The sequence below is a fragment of the Canis lupus genome, chromosome 3, assembly GCF_003254725.2.
Source record: "Canis lupus dingo isolate Sandy chromosome 3, ASM325472v2, whole genome shotgun sequence".
Taxonomy (NCBI): domain Eukaryota; kingdom Metazoa; phylum Chordata; class Mammalia; order Carnivora; family Canidae; genus Canis; species Canis lupus.
In genome coordinates, this window is record NC_064245.1 from 56,653,433 (window position 1) to 56,670,157 (window position 16,725).

The following is a 16,725-nucleotide window of genomic DNA, read 5'->3' on the forward strand; positions in this document are numbered from 1 at the left end:
ACCCCTGCTCCTTCCTCCGCCTCCTATCGCAGTGGGTTTCCACCTTGGCTGCATTAAATCAGAATTTCTGGGCTGGGGCCCAGGCATCAGCAACTGCTAAAGTTCTCTGAGTAAATCCAATGCATGGCTGGGGACAGGAAACACCGCCCTAACTCCTGCAGCACTTGCTGGCAAAGGCCTCCTTAAAGCAGTGTCTCTTTAAACCACATCTACACCACCTGCAGCCTACCGTCTGCTTCTTGGCATAGGTCCCCATGAGACAGCCTCATGGCTCATCTTTACCTACAGGGCTGGGGGACTCTTCATCCCATTATAACACTTTACCTTATACCCCACAAAGAATGAATAGACAAGCAAATATGTGGAAGGGAAAAATATTTATTTTGTCAGGAACTTTCTGATCACATAGCTGCCATGGCAAATGCGCCAGTTTCAAAGACTATTTTGTACTTGGAAAAAATCATTGCAAGATCGTGTGGCCAGTCAGGTAGAGGTCCTGACCGCCCCCGCTGATCGTTGAGCAGGTGCACCTGGGGTCATTGCACCCCTGGGTCCACGGCCTGCTCCAGGGCTTTGGTGGCCTGCTCCAGGGCTCGGCTGTCCTCCGCCGGTGGCTTAGGCAGGTCCAACATGGTGGACAAGTCTTTGCGGGGATTCCCAGTCACCAACATCCAATGGTTCCTTGGCTTTTCAACTCTATGTGAATCCAGATGTGTGTGAGCCGCCACTTCAGCTTCCTTTCCAAAATAGGTACTGGGGCAAGAAAGAATGGATACTGGTTGGAAACGGAGTAGTGGCTCTGGGTAAGGAACTCTGTCCACTCGTTCCTCCAAGCCCCTGCTCAGGGAGGGTGGGCTCTACAATACATGTCTGCCCAACGTTTGACCCTGCTTAGGCAATGATGAGGGGCACAGGGTCCCCTTAGCTAAGATCCTCTTGTTTGAGAGGGACTTGTGGACACAGGTAGGCTTTGTCACACCATCGAGTCCTTTGTGACAATACTTCATCAAAGGACTTGTGTCTGTGGCCACACTCCGAATTGAGTTTCTTGGGGGCACCTGGGAGGCTCGGTCAGTTAAGTGTCTGACTCTTGATTTTGGCTCAGGTCATGATCTCAGGATCGTGAGATCGATCCCTGCATCAGGCTCTGCACCAGGCAGGGAGTCTACTTGAGATTCTCTCTCCCTCTCTCCCTCTGCCCTTCCCCTGCCAAAATAAATAAATGAATAAATAAAAATAAATTGAGCTTCCTTGCTAATAGGCACAGCCTACCCCCCTATTTGTGGCATTTTGCTGAACCCTGCAACACATACCTTAAGAATAGGTGCCGGTGGGCTGCCAGTCCCCGATTCGTGTGACAGTGATTGATGATAACTTTTGCATTTGCCTTTAAAGATGAAGAGAGTGTGTTATTTGCACTAAAGCCTCCAATTCCTAAAGGCAAAAATTTGGAAATATTCATTTAAATTAATTTTTAGAAAACAGAATAACCGAGAAGCCAAACCATAAAGGACAGATGACATACATCATTGCAGGTGCATATATGATGGAACATTCTAGAGCCACTCAGAGCCACACTGAAGAAGATCTCTCACAACATGAGATATAATCAATGGTGTTTTTAAGTGGAGAAGATAAGGATATCGCTGAGGTCCAATTTTGTTTAAAAAAATTAAATTAAGTAAAAAAAACATGCATGGAAAAAGAAATTATAAATACCAGTGGCTTTCTCTGGAAGGTGAAATTAGTGGTTAATTTCACATTACTTGTGCTTTTTAAATTTTTCCTTCAGTGAGCAGGTATTACATTTATAATCAGAAAAACAATATGTATTATTTCAAACTCCTGGCTCATGAAAGCTATAAGCTGTGTGAGGAAGAACAAAGCGGCCCATGGCCTCCAGGGACTGACGGGCACCCACTGCAAGGCCCCCATACTCCTGTGGGACCTATTCAGCGTCAGAGGATGCTCACGTCAGACCTGGCCACCCTGCAACCACGAAGGGTCAGAGCAAAACCGAGACCACTCTGTGATATCTTGTGAACACAGACTAAACATGAGCATTGTCCACGCCACGGAATGGCCAACATCCGTCCCTCCAGGGTCCGCCTTTCTGGGGTCAAGAAGCTGCTGCTTCTTGATTGAGGACAGCATGAACCTCGCTCTGGCCCGCCCTCTCCACAGCTAAGGGGTGCTGAGATGCCAGTCACAGAATCACCCCACTTCTGACGGCATCAGGAGCAGAGCTCCACTTCCTGGGAATCTCCCTAAATCCCCCAATCAAAGCCCAAATCCTAGGACACGTCCTCTGTACCACCGGCTTCCTGAGATGCGCCCCACGGATGCCTCCTGCCCTGCTGCAGCAAGCGGGAAAGCTGACTTAACCCCAGGAGCACTTGGTGAACTCTGAGCACAGTAAGGTAGCCAGGACAGGTGTGAGGCTCTGAGTGTGCAGACAGCAGCCGTGTGCCAGGGAGGCCTGAGCTAGCAGGAGGCACAGACCTGGGCCCGGCCCACCGCTTTCCCATGAGCACAGCCACAACCATGACAACCAGGAGCACTTGCGAGCCACTGGGAGCCAGGCACTGTTCCAGTGAGCACAGCCACTGCACCGACCAAGCCTCATCAGCAGATACTATTCTCACCCCTGTTTCATGGCCACCTCTGCTGGCCAACCCTTCAGTCCTTGCTGAATTCCAAGCTCTCTCAGTGACTTCCAACGACCACTCACTCTCTGTGTGCTGGATGCGTCAGGAGCCAGAGCAAAGCCTCTGGCCCAGGGGACCCATGCCTGGCGCTCCAGCCTTGCGGGGCCCAAGCTCCCGGGGAAGTGCCCAACAACGAGAACAGGAAAGATGCTGCCCTGTAGGACCCAACGTTTCCCAGCACCTGCAGAAGTGAACTGCCTGGAAGAGAGCAGGATCATAATCCTTACAATCCAGATGGTGGTGTGTGTGTAAGGCTCCGTGGGTGAGTCTAACATTAGCTGGGATTGAGAAACAGCCGTGCAGGATGCTGCCCCAGGCTAGAGGTTCAAATGAAGTAGGGGTGGGGGGAAGAGAAAGTACACGGGGCCCAGACGGTGCAAGAGTGCTCAGAAGCCTCCCATTGCACACACAGGAGTAAATCACACCCATGGAAGAGCCCTGGGGTACCAGTGTCTCTCCCAGGCTGTGCTCACCGGAATGGGGTAGCCTTCATACTCCAGGCGTAGCTGGGGGTCGAGGAAGGCAGCCTGCCAGCAGTTCAGGTAGGAGACCTCATCTGTCAGGTACACCTCCTGAAGCCAAGACCTCTTTGACGACTTCAGCAAGGTCCTGTGGTCACTTGATAAATACAGCTGAGAATGGCAACACGTGAATGAGCAACACCACAGCGCTGCAAAAGCTGGGCAAGTAAACTACTACCTGGCTAGATGTCAGGTGTGTTCAAAAGCAGTTTTGGGGGCAGCCTGGGTGGCTCAGTGGTTTAGCGCTGCCTTCAGCCAGGGCCTGATCCTGGAGACCCGGGATCGAGTCCCACATTGGGTTCCCTGCATGGAGCCTGCTTCTCCCTCTGCCTGTGTCTCTGCCTCTCTCTCTGTCTCTCTTGTGAATAAATAAATAAAATATTTTTTAAAAAAACAATTTTGGAAAATCCCACTCTTGCCAATTATATGAGAACACTCGGTTTTCCTCCACCTGAGAAATGTCATCTCAGAACGTTGAGGCTGCCCACCTGCCCACGTCACCTCCATGGCTTCTCCTTCCTTTGGACACCAAACCCACTCTCTCCTCCTCAGCCCATCCCTGCTCTCCTCCTCCGTCATAGGGCTTAGGCCTGGACCACTAGTTTGCTTCTTAGAAATAGTGTTGCACGAAACTTGTTACATGAAGTGAAGTGTCCTTACAACCAATACCATCACAGCTGACATTCACTCTGAGCCCCTCAGGAGTCAATGTCCACACATGGGACTCATTTCGGCCGCTATCCAGGCACCTGGATTGAGCCGAGAGGGGCCCCATCCTGCAGAAAAGTCTGAAATATTAGTGGCTTGTTAGTTCTTGACTGATGGACTTTGATCCTCAATGCCGAGGCTGTTTCTGCCAATCTCGGTAAGTCTCACGTGCAAAGCTGTGCCAGGAGGTGTTCACCTGTTCACTGTGGGGAAGGTGGAAATGAGGCACTATCTTCGAGGCCTTTCCTGATGAGCAGGCGAGTGACAGAGGATGAGCCTGGGAAGCACCTGCGAGGGATGGCTGGCCACCAGGGATGGAAGAGGTACAGGCAGGCATAGGTGAGGACACGTGCTTCCCAGGGGCTCAGGAGAAGCTCTGAGGAGGAGGCAGTGTGGTGGCTGTACCTGGTCAGGGAGGCCAGGGACATGTCACAGAGGGAAAAGCAGCATTGACCAACCTGAGCCCCTGAAGGGTCAATCTGGCAGTGTGCATCTACTGTGGTCTGAAATCAGGACAGACAAGAGAGGTCAAGCCAAGCGGCCCTGGACTGAGGTCCTGGCATTGGGGATGAAAAGCCAAACCTACACACAGTATGAATGGAGAGCTGTGAGCTGGACATGGGCAGGGAAGTGGGATGGGCCCAAGACTCACCGGAGCTTGGCTCTCAGTGACTGGGGCAATGTTGATGCCACCTAGAGCAACAGGAAAACCAGGACTTCCATGGCAAAGAATATCTTCCTCAAACCACAAACTCTGCCTTCTTTTTTTTTTTAAGATTTTATTTATTCATAAGAGACACAGAGAGGGGCAGAGACAGAGAGGCAGAGGGAGAAGCAGGCTCCATGCAGGGAGCCCGACGTGGGACTCGATCCCAGGTCTCCAGGATCACACCCTGGGCTGAAGGCAGGCACTAAACCGCTGAGCCACCCGGGCTGCCCCAAACTCTGCCTTCTTAATGTAAAGAAAAATAATAATGAATCAGGAAGAAATCTAGAAGTTCAGTATTACCAGATATCTTTTAATGAATGCCCCGGAAGCACTTGCTATTTCAAAGACAAGCAACAGAAATGAGAAAATTTGAGAGAAGATTGAATCATCATCCCTTGAAAAGGAAAGGACCGTCTACCCGGAAGTCATAAAACAATCAGCTGGAAAATCATTAGAAATAACAAGAGTAAGGGATTTCATCAAAGGTAAGTATGAATGTTGACAGGTTTCTTATAGTTTTGTTGCAACTATCGTAAGGGCCTCCCTACAGGAGCCCCCACAATAGAAGATACCAGGGGACCACCTTGATGAGATCAGCGTGAAATCTGTGGGAAGAAAACCACAACATTTTAGAGAGAAAACAACAAATAAATGAATAAATGGCAAGACACCTCAGAAGAAAAAGTGTTGTAAAGCACTAACAATGTGAATTTACATAATTTTCCAGGTCCAATCAAAATACTACATGATTTCTCCCCCCATGGGGGCAGAGGGACTTGTAGAAATAATTAACTGAGAGGTTAATTCTTAATACAATTCAGACAAAGAAGTGTAGGGAGAGAACTAGCCTGACAAGCCATCAAAATGTATCATTATATCATAAAGTAGAATTCTAGAATAAAAATATACAACTTGAAAAATAAATAAATAACAATATACAACTTGAGTTGAAAGGGTTAAAATAGGAAGCTCAGAGACAGCATGTAGTCTGTACAGTGACTTAACGGATGGACGCTACGGGGGCATTGCGTGTCAATGAGGAAGGGAATAATTATTCAAGAAATAACAAAAACGCAGCTAATTAGTTGTTTGTGGGGAAATCACATGTCTGCATAGAACCCTGTATCGAAATAAATCTCAAGCGGATGAAGACAAACTGGAGCAAAGTCAAACTTCAGACATCAAGAAGTCCATACAAGTTTTTCTTCTTATAGTATCTCTGGAGCAGACTTAATAGGGCTCCAAGCAATGGGAGGAATTACCAAGGAAAACACTGATACATTTTACTCAAAAAGATGTGAGAGCGACTGTGATTTAAAAGCCAAGCAGCCAAAAAAAATAAAAATAAAAATAATAAAAGCCAAGTAGCCAAAGGGAGGAAACATTACCAACAGAATGACAAGATGTTATAATCTATGGAAGAGCAGATACATAATCACAATCAGTACTCAGGCAAAGAACAGATGATTTACAGGAGACAAAGAAGATGGGAGAGTTAAGGACAGTATGTGCGGGGCGTTGGGGATGGGCGGGAGGGGGGACCAGAAATGGTGTATCTCCATGCTGCAGGGCTTGAAACTTTCCCCGTATTTTAAATCTGTTCTGAGAGGGATGCCTGGGTGGCTCAGTGGTTGAGTGTCTGCCTTTGGCTCAGGGCATGATCCCCAGGGTCTTGGGATGGAAATCACATCCGGCTCCCTGTGGGAAGCCTGCTTCTCCCTCAGCCTCTGCCTCTCTCTCTCTCTGTCTTTCATGAATAAATAAATATTTTTAGAGGCCTGTTTGGATGATTGAGTATATATATATGAGTCAGTTAAGCATGTAGTAAGGTATAATAATCCCCATTTTATAGATGAGACTCAAAAAAGTTATATGACCTATCTGAAGTTCCACCCCATAGAGAGACATGTCAACTAGTTAGACCCAGATCTGGTTCTATTATACCTGCTAATCCTCAACAGAAAGACAAAGATCAAGTTTAAAAAATATATAATCAGATAATATACCCTGAGAACATTGGTGACATTGACAGCTGTCAGACGATGATTAATTAATCCAATCATTGACTTACAGGTGGAGGTGGCATACATTTTTGCTTTTTGTCAGCAGCATTTTAGGAAGAGTTTTCTCCCTTCCTCCTTAGCATCTAAAGGTATACTTTTGTCATTCAAAAAGTTAGAAGGAAAGAAGTGGCCCAACACTGCCAGTGAAGAGCTGTGGACTGAGGCTGAAGCAGCCAAAGGTGAAGCTCACGCCTGCTGCGTCCTCTGTCCGCTTCTGTGCCAAGCCACAAACACACATAGAAACAAAACACCTGGTCCCGAACCCACATGCAGGTGTGACCACCTGGTCACACCCACCGTGATGACTCACCATTTTGCCTTCAAATCCTCCTGTTATCGCAAGGCAGAAGTTCTGTCCATATCTAAGGACTTGACCCATGGCATTCCTGTCCTCACTGTCAGCGAAGGGTAAGTATCACGTCAACTCTCTGTATTAGAATCATTCTACATCCTAATTTTTTTTGCAGATGCAATTTTGTTTATAATCAATTTTCTTGATAATGTACATTCACACACCATAACTGATTAAGTAACTAAACATTTTCAAAATGGTCATTTCTTTGGGCCTTCGAATCCAGCTGGCACCCTGTCCCTGTGTCCCACCACAGCCAACGTGCTGTGCCTCACAAGAGGCATCCCCTCTTTGTGAGCACATCACGCTATCTGAACTGAGGAATTCTGGTCAGGTGCACGGACATCTTTAGAAGAGCCACAGTAACAAATGTGTGCACACCTAATACAGTCTTCCCTCTTAATCCTCCAGGACACAGAGATTGTGGTCAACTTTTAGTTGTCTTGACATAAATTATCAGTATTCAAAGGAGATCTCAAATTAAAGACTTAAAAGGCTGGCTATATCTTTTTCATAAAAACATTGTTAAGCAATACTTTTTCGTTATTATTATGTATCTGTTCTCTAAGGATCTAATTGCTTATTTGCCAGATCTCAAGTATCCCACGCATGATGCCACCTTGTACCAAACTATTTTTGTTATAAAAATAACAGTGACATTAAGAGCAACAAAAAAACTCAGATGAGCTCACAGCATCCCGAGATGTTATTACAAAAGCCCAGCTTCTAGGCACAATATGATTTTAATTACCTAGATCCAATACTTTTGAAGTAAGCATTTATAACTGAACACAAATGAGTAGTTATCTTGACATTTAAGGTGAAGGCAGGTAAAGGGCCCCAACAACAATCCTTAAGGGGAGACAGCAAGATGAGAAGCACAGAGTCCTATGACTTTCACCTCCAGGCAGCACTGCTCCAGTCGCAGGGCACCCTGAAGCTTTATGTGAAAATATATTTATGATTTAAAAAATGAGATGATAATTAAAGTATTTCTACCTCAAAATAATAAAAGTGTTTCTGCCAACTGGGATCTTGGTTTGAGCTGCGCTCAGGCCACAGGGCACCTCTAACTCATCACTCAGGTGGGCTTGAATTTCATCTGGGGTCATGCACAGGCTCAGGTCCCCGCCCAAAACCAGATGGGCTTCTGTCTCAGGGTAGTCGGAATTCACAAGCATCACTTTGTCGCCACAGTGAACGTACCCATCCTCAGATATGGAAAGCTGCATCTACAATTTAAATCGGAGTTTTTCAAACAAATGGTGCAAGTCCTTGACAGCCAACAGCCGGTGCTTTGGCCACTGCCTTGGGTGCAGAGGTCACTGCCCCAGGCACCTGCTTTCCTTCACTGTCGAGGACCCATTTCAACAGAGGTGAGATCATTTGGATGACTTGTAATAACTCACATTCCCCACGGACTTCATTTTCTTCCCTTTCCTGCTGCCTACACCCTCCCACTGTGCCAAAGCACAGTCCCCCCAAAATCCTAAATGAACTAAAAAAAAAGTTGATGAAAAACCACATGAGTTGACTCCACTTAATTTCTTCAAATGCACTGGAAATGTCTTAAGCCCCAGCTAAGGGGTATTATACATATTGCACTGATCCACCCACGTCTTAATTTGGAAAATGTGGGTAAACATAATTAAGAGCAGATTTCTCCTATGTTTCTAAAATCTTAGGAAATTTTAAACACTGTGGTTTTCAGATCTAAAGGGAAAAAAACAGTATTTTCCAAATGATAATTCATTTACAAAACGTTTGCTTGCTTAACATACACTCACACTTGATTCGATAGGATTTTGAACACAGTGCTTGAATTTAAAATTACCGGTCTCAAAAGATTCTCTTTGAGTCGTCTATTTCTCTGAATGAGAAGCTGTCCCTTTTCTCTCTTCTCCAAAAAGTCCTTCATGAGCTCCTGATGAAAGAGAAAATGAGGGGAACCCAAAAGGTCAGCAGTAGTCCTGAATCTACAGACACTGGTAGCTTACAGGTCAGAAGCACATCACGCTGAAAAAGCAAAATTTTAGAAAAAGAAATGTGAGCATAATGGGAATGGTGGAAGTTGTTTTAGCATTATTTTAATATTTTTACTTCAGTGTAGGATACTTGAAAAAATGAGAAAGACACACAAAGAAAAAGAAACATCATGCTTGATGAGTCCACCCAGAGACAGTCATGAATAACATCTGGAGGCCACGGGGTCCCCAGCTGAGGTCTCCCCTGGTTGTGCGATAGTTGGCGCTCAAAGTCCACCCCACCCCACAGTCCCAGCTGGATGGATTCCTGAAGGCCCAGGGCCGCCCTGTGTGAGTGTAATGGCAGGGAAAGGAACACCCCAGGGACACCACGGGGACACCTAGAGGGTGTGCGTGACCGGGTCCGGAGCGGGAGGGGGCGGTGCTTCCACACAGAGCGCGCCTCCTTCGCACCTGGACTGCAGCCTCTGAAACACATACACCTGTGAGGATGGAGGACACCTGGTGGGGCTCTGGACGGAAGGGGAGGCATGGGACCCCTAGAGGGAGGCCAAGGGACCCCTAGAAAGAGTCGCGGAGCGTGAGACCTGGGTTTGTGGGACAGCAGGTGAACTTCCTGGGGGCCGAGCCTTGGTGGGATATCAGGGGTGTTGGGGGTCTGCTGGGTGAGAGGGGAGGCCCCGGCCGCCGGCCTTGGGGCGGGCCGGGGAGTCCCTGAGCAGTGCCGCGTACCTCCTCCAGGTAGATGTCCTCGTTCCAGTTGCCCAGCCGTACTCGCGGACTGTACAGGTTCTGCGCCATCCTGCGCTCCCGGGCCTGGCCTCCCTCCTGCACCTGCCCCGTTAGCGTGCTTGTCGCCATGACAACCGGTCCCCGGCGATTGGCCAGGTGTGAGGCCTGCTGGCCAACCAGCGGCGGCACAGGAGCCGCCCACTGGGCGGGGGCGGGGCTCTGGAGGGGACCGCGGAGGGGGGCGCTGGAGGGGCGGGGAAGGCGGGGAGCCGGGTGGAAGGGGCTGCACGCTCGCCTCCTGGAGTCCCTTCACCACGATTTCCTGGAGTTTAATTGCAAAGCAGGCGGGAGGACAAACTCTAGCCGGCAGACCTCATTATGCTAAAAATTTAAAACATTTTTCTTTCTTCTTTTTTTTTTTAATCCAAACGAAAAGTGCCATATAAGTAAAGTATCCCTTACTTGTTGAAACACCAAAGAGGAGGTTTTGTGGGGTTTTTTGTTGTTGTCTTTTTTTTAAGTTTTTTTACATATTTTTTTAAAATTGGAGTTCAATTTGCCAACATATAGCATAACACCCAGTGCTCATCCCATCAAGTGCCCCCCTCAGTGCCCGTCACCCATTCACCCCCACCCCCTGCCCACCTCCCTTTCAACCACCCCTAGTTCATTTCCCAGAGTTAGGAGGCTCTCATGTTCTGTCTCCTTTTCTGATATTTCCCACTCATTTTTTCTCCTCTCCCCTTTATTCCCTTTCACTATTTTATATGGTCTCACTCATATTTGGGGAATATAAAAAATATAAAAAGAAGAGCTTTTGAATCGAAGCACGACTTGCCTGCCTCTGATTTCTAGAGAAGCAGAAGCAACATCAATTTGACCTTAATCCTAAAACATGCATCCTCGATGCAGAAATTTGGAAACCAAAGTAACACCGAGGAAGGACGGAAGGTAGAATTACAACGTCTGTGCCTCAAAAGTATGAAATCTATCATGTTAGCCTGTTTCCAGGGTTCTGAGACACCCCTACCTCTATGGGCTTTACAGCACCCCGCCCGCCCCAGTCTCCAAGTGACAGGACAAGCCTGTCGCTTGCAAAAACTCCTGATAGAGCTAGAACATGCCAGAGCCAACTTTTTTTTTTTTTATGGTTTTGGTTTTTTGAGTTGTTTTTTAATTTTGTTCTGATGCTGGAGCCAACATTTTTAAAGCAGTGTTTTATGAGTAGGAGGGACAGGCAGTTGCTTTAGGATGACCTGGAGCTTGACGGAGATGGAATGCATTTGGTAGTTGACCTTGTTCTGTGTCTACTGAGACGGCACAGACATGAAGGACTCATACCCTTGCCTCCCTCCAGCAAACCCACTCTAAAAGAGAAGATAATTGAACAAGTGGTATCACAGATGTGCCAATGAAGACTGATGAAGGGTCAAAGCAGCGTAAGGAAAAGTTCATTCTGCCTTGGGGAAGTGAGGGAATGAGAATCAGGAAGGAAGCCTCTGGGTGGTGACTCAGGGTGGGGGCACTTTGCAGCTGGCCTGGGAAGGATATCAGCTGACTAGCTGCAGCCGCAGTCCAGATGGGCCATTCTCTCACACTTGTGAGTCCACTGGCCCTGCCAGTCCATCAACGCATTCTAGGATACTTCAAAAGGCTCAATAGGACAAAGAAGGTAGGTCATGTAGTATCCCACTAAGACTGTGTTTGATAAATTAAGACACTGAGGCTCCAAGGCGCTACAGGCTCCTCAAAGCTCAAAATGCTCAAAGTTGCTCAAAACAAAGACTAAGCCCAATCTCCTGACTTCCAAGTTCATGCTTTCTCTAAGTGCTTCCATAATCCCTGTAAAATCAGAAAGATCACAAGGCAACTATGGTCTCCATGTAATTTAGTGAAGTTCGATGAGTCTGTAAGACCTCACTCCAAGGAAGCTTTGCTCTCACCTACTTCCCTTGGGCCATTATTGTGAAATGAGTTACACTGCTGTTCATCATAGGCCCAAAAAGATGCTCTCCACACATTGTTTTGTGAAACAGCTTTTTAATCAGGAGAAAGATATAACTACGTGATTGTGCAATTACAGACGCACTTATCTTTGCTGACTCTCTTTGTTGTTTCGTGTGGGTTCAGGTTACTGCCTGGTATAACCTGCTGTCCCCCATTCCCTCTGTGTTTCTGTAAGGCAGGCCTAGCAATACATTCTCTTAGCTTTTACTCATTTGCTTATTTCACCTCCAGTTTTGTAAGATGGTTTACTGGTTGTGAGATCCTTCGTTACAGCTTTTCCTTTCAATGCTTTAAATATGTCATCATCCTGGGGCACCTGGGTGGCTCAGTGGTTGAGCATCTGCCTTTGGCTCAGGTCATGATCCCGGGGTCCTCGGATCGAGTCCTGCATCAGGTTCCCCGCAGGGAGCCTGCTTCTCCCTCAGCCTGTGTCTCTGCCTCTCTGTGTGTGTCTCTCATGAAAAAATAAATAAAATCTTTTTTAAAAATTTTAAAAACTAGGGATGACTGGGTGGCTCAGTGGTTGAGGATCTGCCTTCAGCTTAGGGCATGATCCCCAACCAGAGATCGAGTTCCTGCATCAGGCTCTCTGCAAGGAGTCTGCTTCTCCCTCTGCCTATGTCTCTGCCTCTCTCTGTGTGTGTCTCTCATAAATAAATAAAATCTTTAAAAATTTTTTAAAAAATAAATGTCATCATCATCCTGCCTTCTGACTTCCACCGTTCCTAAGTCAACCATTAATCTTATCCAGGTTCCCTGCACATCTGCAAAGGGTCCTGTGCTGGCTCCTCTGCTTTCAAAATGCCCTCTATGGCTCTGTCTTTCATCACTTGACTGCAGCCTGGGGGCAACTGCCTCACATTCATCCCATGTGGAATTCATTGAGCTGCATAAATGTGTAGATTGTTGTGTTCATCAAATGTGGGATTTGCCATTAATTCTTTGAATATCTGTCTTCTCCTTTCTCTCCTCTCCTTCTGAGACTCCTGTTACATGTATGTGGGTGCCCTTCTTTAGGTCCCACGTACCTCTGTGGCCCTATTCATTTTTCTTCCTTCCTTTTTTTTCTCTGGCTTTCAGATTGCATAATTTCTGTCCTTTCTCTCCAGGTCTTATTTTTTCTCAGGCCAGCTCAAATCTACTGTTCCACCTGTCTAGTGAATTCTTCATTTTGGTCATAACACTTTTCAGCTCCACAATTTCTGCCTGGTTCTTTTCTATCACTTCTTTATCTATAATCTATATTTGATATGAGACATTGCTGTCATACCTTCCTTAGATTCTATCATCATGGTTTTCCTTAGTTCTTTGAACATATTCTTAATTGCTTTGGAGTCTTTGCCTGCTAAGTCCAACATCTGGGCCCTCTTAAAGCCTACCTTTTCCCTGGAATATGGATCACATTTTCCTGTTTGTTGGGAGGGATCAAATTTTTTTATTGAAAGCTAGACATTTTCTGTAACATAGTATAGCAATTCCGAATACTGATTCCCCACCCCAGGTGTCTGCTGTTGTGTGCTTGCTTGCTTACGAATCTCTTAAGTGACCTTGGCTGGATTACTTCAGTGAGACCTGACCCCAAGCAGCGCACAGCCCTCTGACATCACCTTTGAGGGATGCAGCCTTGAGCATGTGCATAGTGTGCTGATGTTCTCTCCCCGCAAATGACTCTTAATACAATAAAGTACCATCAGGGAGGATCTCACAAGTTACAACACAGGTGGATTTAAAGGTTAAGTAATAATAACAAAATGTTAAACAAACATGCAAGAAGTTTTTTTTCCCTTAGTTTTCCGAATTTTTACTTTCATTTTTGAAAAAAAATGTAAAATGCTTATTTTCTACTTCACTATACAAAATATTAATGTATAACCCTCAAAAGCCCTCAAAGCTAAGATTAAAACAGAAATACATTCATGCTTTTCTGGCCACCATAAAATGTGCTCAGTTCTTATTTAGCTATAAATATCTCCTTAAAATCAGGCCATCGTTCCTTCCTCTTTACAGTTACTCTGATTTTGATGTAAGGCAGGTATATACTAGAAAACGTATTTGCTATTTATTGTCATGATTTGATGAAACTCTTGGAAAAATTTAATTGGAACCTTTTGTTCCTTACTTGTGAAACATCTGGCAGGAAAAGAAAAGCCAAAGAAATACTTGGACATGATCATTCTTAGAAAAGAGAAGTAGGACAAAGTTCAGATATTAGGACAGAGGAATGAGAGTTACAGTCTTTGAAGCCAGTCACTTCCAGGGTTCCGAGAATAAGTTTTAAAGTCCTCACTGGATGATAAATATTATAGGTCATCAGAGCATAGTAAAGAAAATAATGGTATTGGCCCTCCTTTCACTCAGCTCGTGCCAGCATTCTTGCCTGGATTTCTTCCCCAGTAAAAACAGGTTAAGGATAACTTGACTGATAACTCTGAGGGAAGCATTCCCCAGAGAGGCTGCAGGATGTGAATACATATGGAGGGGGGAAGAGTTCTGATGTCAATACATTCAGGAAATGCTGGGTTAGAGAGTCATCCTGATGGTAGCCCTCCTCAGGACCTCAGGTGCTGGAGTGTCACCCTAAATCCACAAAGGGATGATGATGCACATCATTGCCTGAGCCGATTTTAACATGGAATCCTTTTTTAAAGGATCATCTTGTAGGACCAATGTTCTATGACTGACTCAAGAGATTTTAGTGAGGCTCAAATGGTATAATAATGTGAAAAACAGGTAGGATTTGGCCATGTAGATGAACGACCCAGAAAAGCACTTTCCAGACAGGGGAGGCAGGATGAGGCGGGCACAGACACGAAGACTCAGGGAACATCTAAAGGGCCAGAAAGACAATGGGTAATGAAAGAAGACAGGGGGAGGAGGTGGTGAAGGGCCTGTAGACCAAGGTGGGAAACAGGGACTTCTTCTGTGAGTAGTGGAGAGCTACTGTGAGTTCCTGAGGAGGGATCGACCACCAGCAGAGCCCAGGCATACCCTGGAGAGGTGCTGAGTCCCTTCCAGACAACTACAATAAACTGAATATTGCAATAAAGTGAGAGTCCTGTGAATTTTTAGGTTTCTGGGGACATATAAGAGTTAACTTTACACATTGTATTGTCATCTATTAGATATGCAATAGCATGATGTCTAAAAAAACAACGTATATACCTTAATTAAAAAATACTTTATTGCTAAAACATGCTAACCATCATCTGAACTTTCAGTGAGTCATAACTACTGGTCAAAAATCACCATAACAAATCTAATAATGATAATGAAAAAGTTTGAAATATCTCAAGAATTACCAAAATGTGACACAGAGACACAAAGTGAACAGACGCTATTGGAAAAAATGGGCCCAATAGACTTGCCTGATGCAAGGTTACCACAAACTTTCAATTTGTAAAAAAAAAAAAAAAAAAAAAAAAATGCAGTATCTGCAAAGTGCAATGAAATGAGGCGTGCCTGTAGAGCTGGCAAAAGTTTTGCTGGGGCTGCAGGCTACTGCACAGAGCTCAAGCCAACAGGCCAGGCAGAGGGCAGGAGCCCCAGTGAGGAGGAAGTGTGGGGAGAGGTGATGCATGTGCATAAGTACAGCAGTGACAGTGGGAAAGAACTCAAGTCAAGATTGTCACCTCTTGGAAAATGACTGTGCATTGGGGAATCTATTCATTTCCTAAGATTTGCCACATGTCAAGCATTATACTCAGCATTTGGGAGATGGGGATAAATGAGACTCTCCTGCTTTTGTGGAGAGTCAGAAAGAGGAGACTCTGAATGAGCAGTCATCTGTGTGAGGCATGTTGCTGAAGGCCCAGTAAGGGCAGACTTCTCCAAAGGGACCTCGGCAGGTGTTTTCCCACTAATAGTAGTCCTTCAATAAGATGGGCAGGGCCACTAGGACTATGTCATCATTGGGTAATGCCTCATCTAATCAGGTGTGTCCATTCTGATCCTTTCCAAAGAACAAAAGGTAGTGAATTACCAGAAAAGGGTCTTCTAGGTGCTTTTTTTTTTTTTTTTTTTTTTTTGTCTCCATCTACTTTCCCTACTGGTTGCACCACATGCCCAGGGGAAAGACCCCCAGCAATACACCTGTAATTCTCCCCAGCCACATATGAGCCCAAAGCCTAGCATTTGGTGCAGGAACAGACCTGTGGGACTTCATTCTCTCAGCTCCTCCTTGTCACCCTTGCAGCCAATGGTCAGCGCCCCTCCATTCAAGCCGAGCTCATGGGTGCTTGCATGTACTCTGAAGTTCCCATAGTAGAAGAAATTTCCTTCCATGTACAATCCTGACTTCTGCAGGGGATGGACCCTGTTGAAAGGAAACCCTTTTGTTCTAGTCAGCACATTGGTGGATTTGGAAATGGCAAGGAGAACCCAGGGTAGGGCGTGACAGCAGGAGAGAGCAAGAGGCAAATGGCCCTGCCTAAAAGAGCAGGAATAAAGCCAGTTTCCCAACAGGTGGGGCACCCAGAGGCAGGGTGATCAGGAGAAAAGAAGCCCCACCTTGGAACTCATGAAATCCAGGGAGGACTTTGGGCTTCCCAGCGGCATGAAGGTGGGGTATCAAGCTGTCTCTTCTAGATCTCATAGGGCAGCATATCCTAGCTGATATTTAGGTTACAGGAGTATCCCTCTCTTTAAAAATCACCAGAAATTTATTTCAAACTCTTTCTTCCCCCTTTTGAAAGTAGGAAGGCCTATTTTCCAACAAAAACAAGACAGAACTCAGTTATATAAAACAAATAGATAAAAAAAGGGTAGTCTTATGGTTGACTCCAATGGTGAGCCCCTAAATTCCTACTTGCCCCATGGGAGGACACTATCAGTCTGCAAAAACATAGTTTTAAAACCACTGATATCATTTGTCCCCTATTTTACAGTCAAGCCTTGCAGAGTGGGACTCAACCACAGGGCCCTGAACAGGGCCTCCATCATTG

At 45.9% G+C, this 16,725-nt stretch overlaps 1 protein-coding gene across 4 annotated transcripts; it reads right to left on the reverse strand.

The window, feature by feature from the left end:
* Positions 1–362: 362 nt before the first annotated feature.
* On the reverse strand, positions 363–9,937 carry CFAP161 (cilia and flagella associated protein 161). 4 transcript variants are annotated; one of them, XM_025437918.3, is made up of 7 exons: positions 9,779–9,937; positions 8,896–8,985; positions 8,061–8,293; positions 7,020–7,104; positions 3,182–3,340; positions 1,314–1,387; positions 363–753 (listed from the first exon to the last, which is right to left on the reverse strand). In XM_025437918.3, the coding sequence occupies exons 1-7, from the start codon at positions 9,905–9,907 to the stop codon at positions 537–539; spliced, it is 987 nt and encodes a 328-aa protein (XP_025293703.1). In that variant the 5' UTR covers positions 9,908–9,937; the 3' UTR covers positions 363–536. The 4 variants fall into 4 exon arrangements, with proteins under 4 accessions (XP_025293703.1, XP_025293704.1, XP_025293705.1 ...); XM_025437919.3 differs by having other exon boundaries at positions 8,896–9,077; positions 9,779–9,920; XM_025437920.3 differs by lacking the exon at positions 3,182–3,340.
* Positions 9,938–16,725: the final 6,788 nt, after the last annotated feature.

Excerpts from the sequence above, each read along its gene's own strand:
- CFAP161 (XM_025437918.3), bottom strand. The coding sequence starts at position 9,907 with ATGGCGACAAGCACGCTAACGGGGCAGGTGCAGGAGGGAGGCCAGGCC. Across the intron at positions 8,986-9,778 it reads AGGACATCTACCTGGAGGAG|GAGCTCATGAAGGACTTTTT; the intron begins GTACGCGGCACT and ends CTCTTTCATCAG. Across the intron at positions 7,105-8,060 it reads AACACTTTTATTATTTTGAG|TGAGGACAGGAATGCCATGG; the intron begins GTAGAAATACTT and ends CTTCGCTGACAG.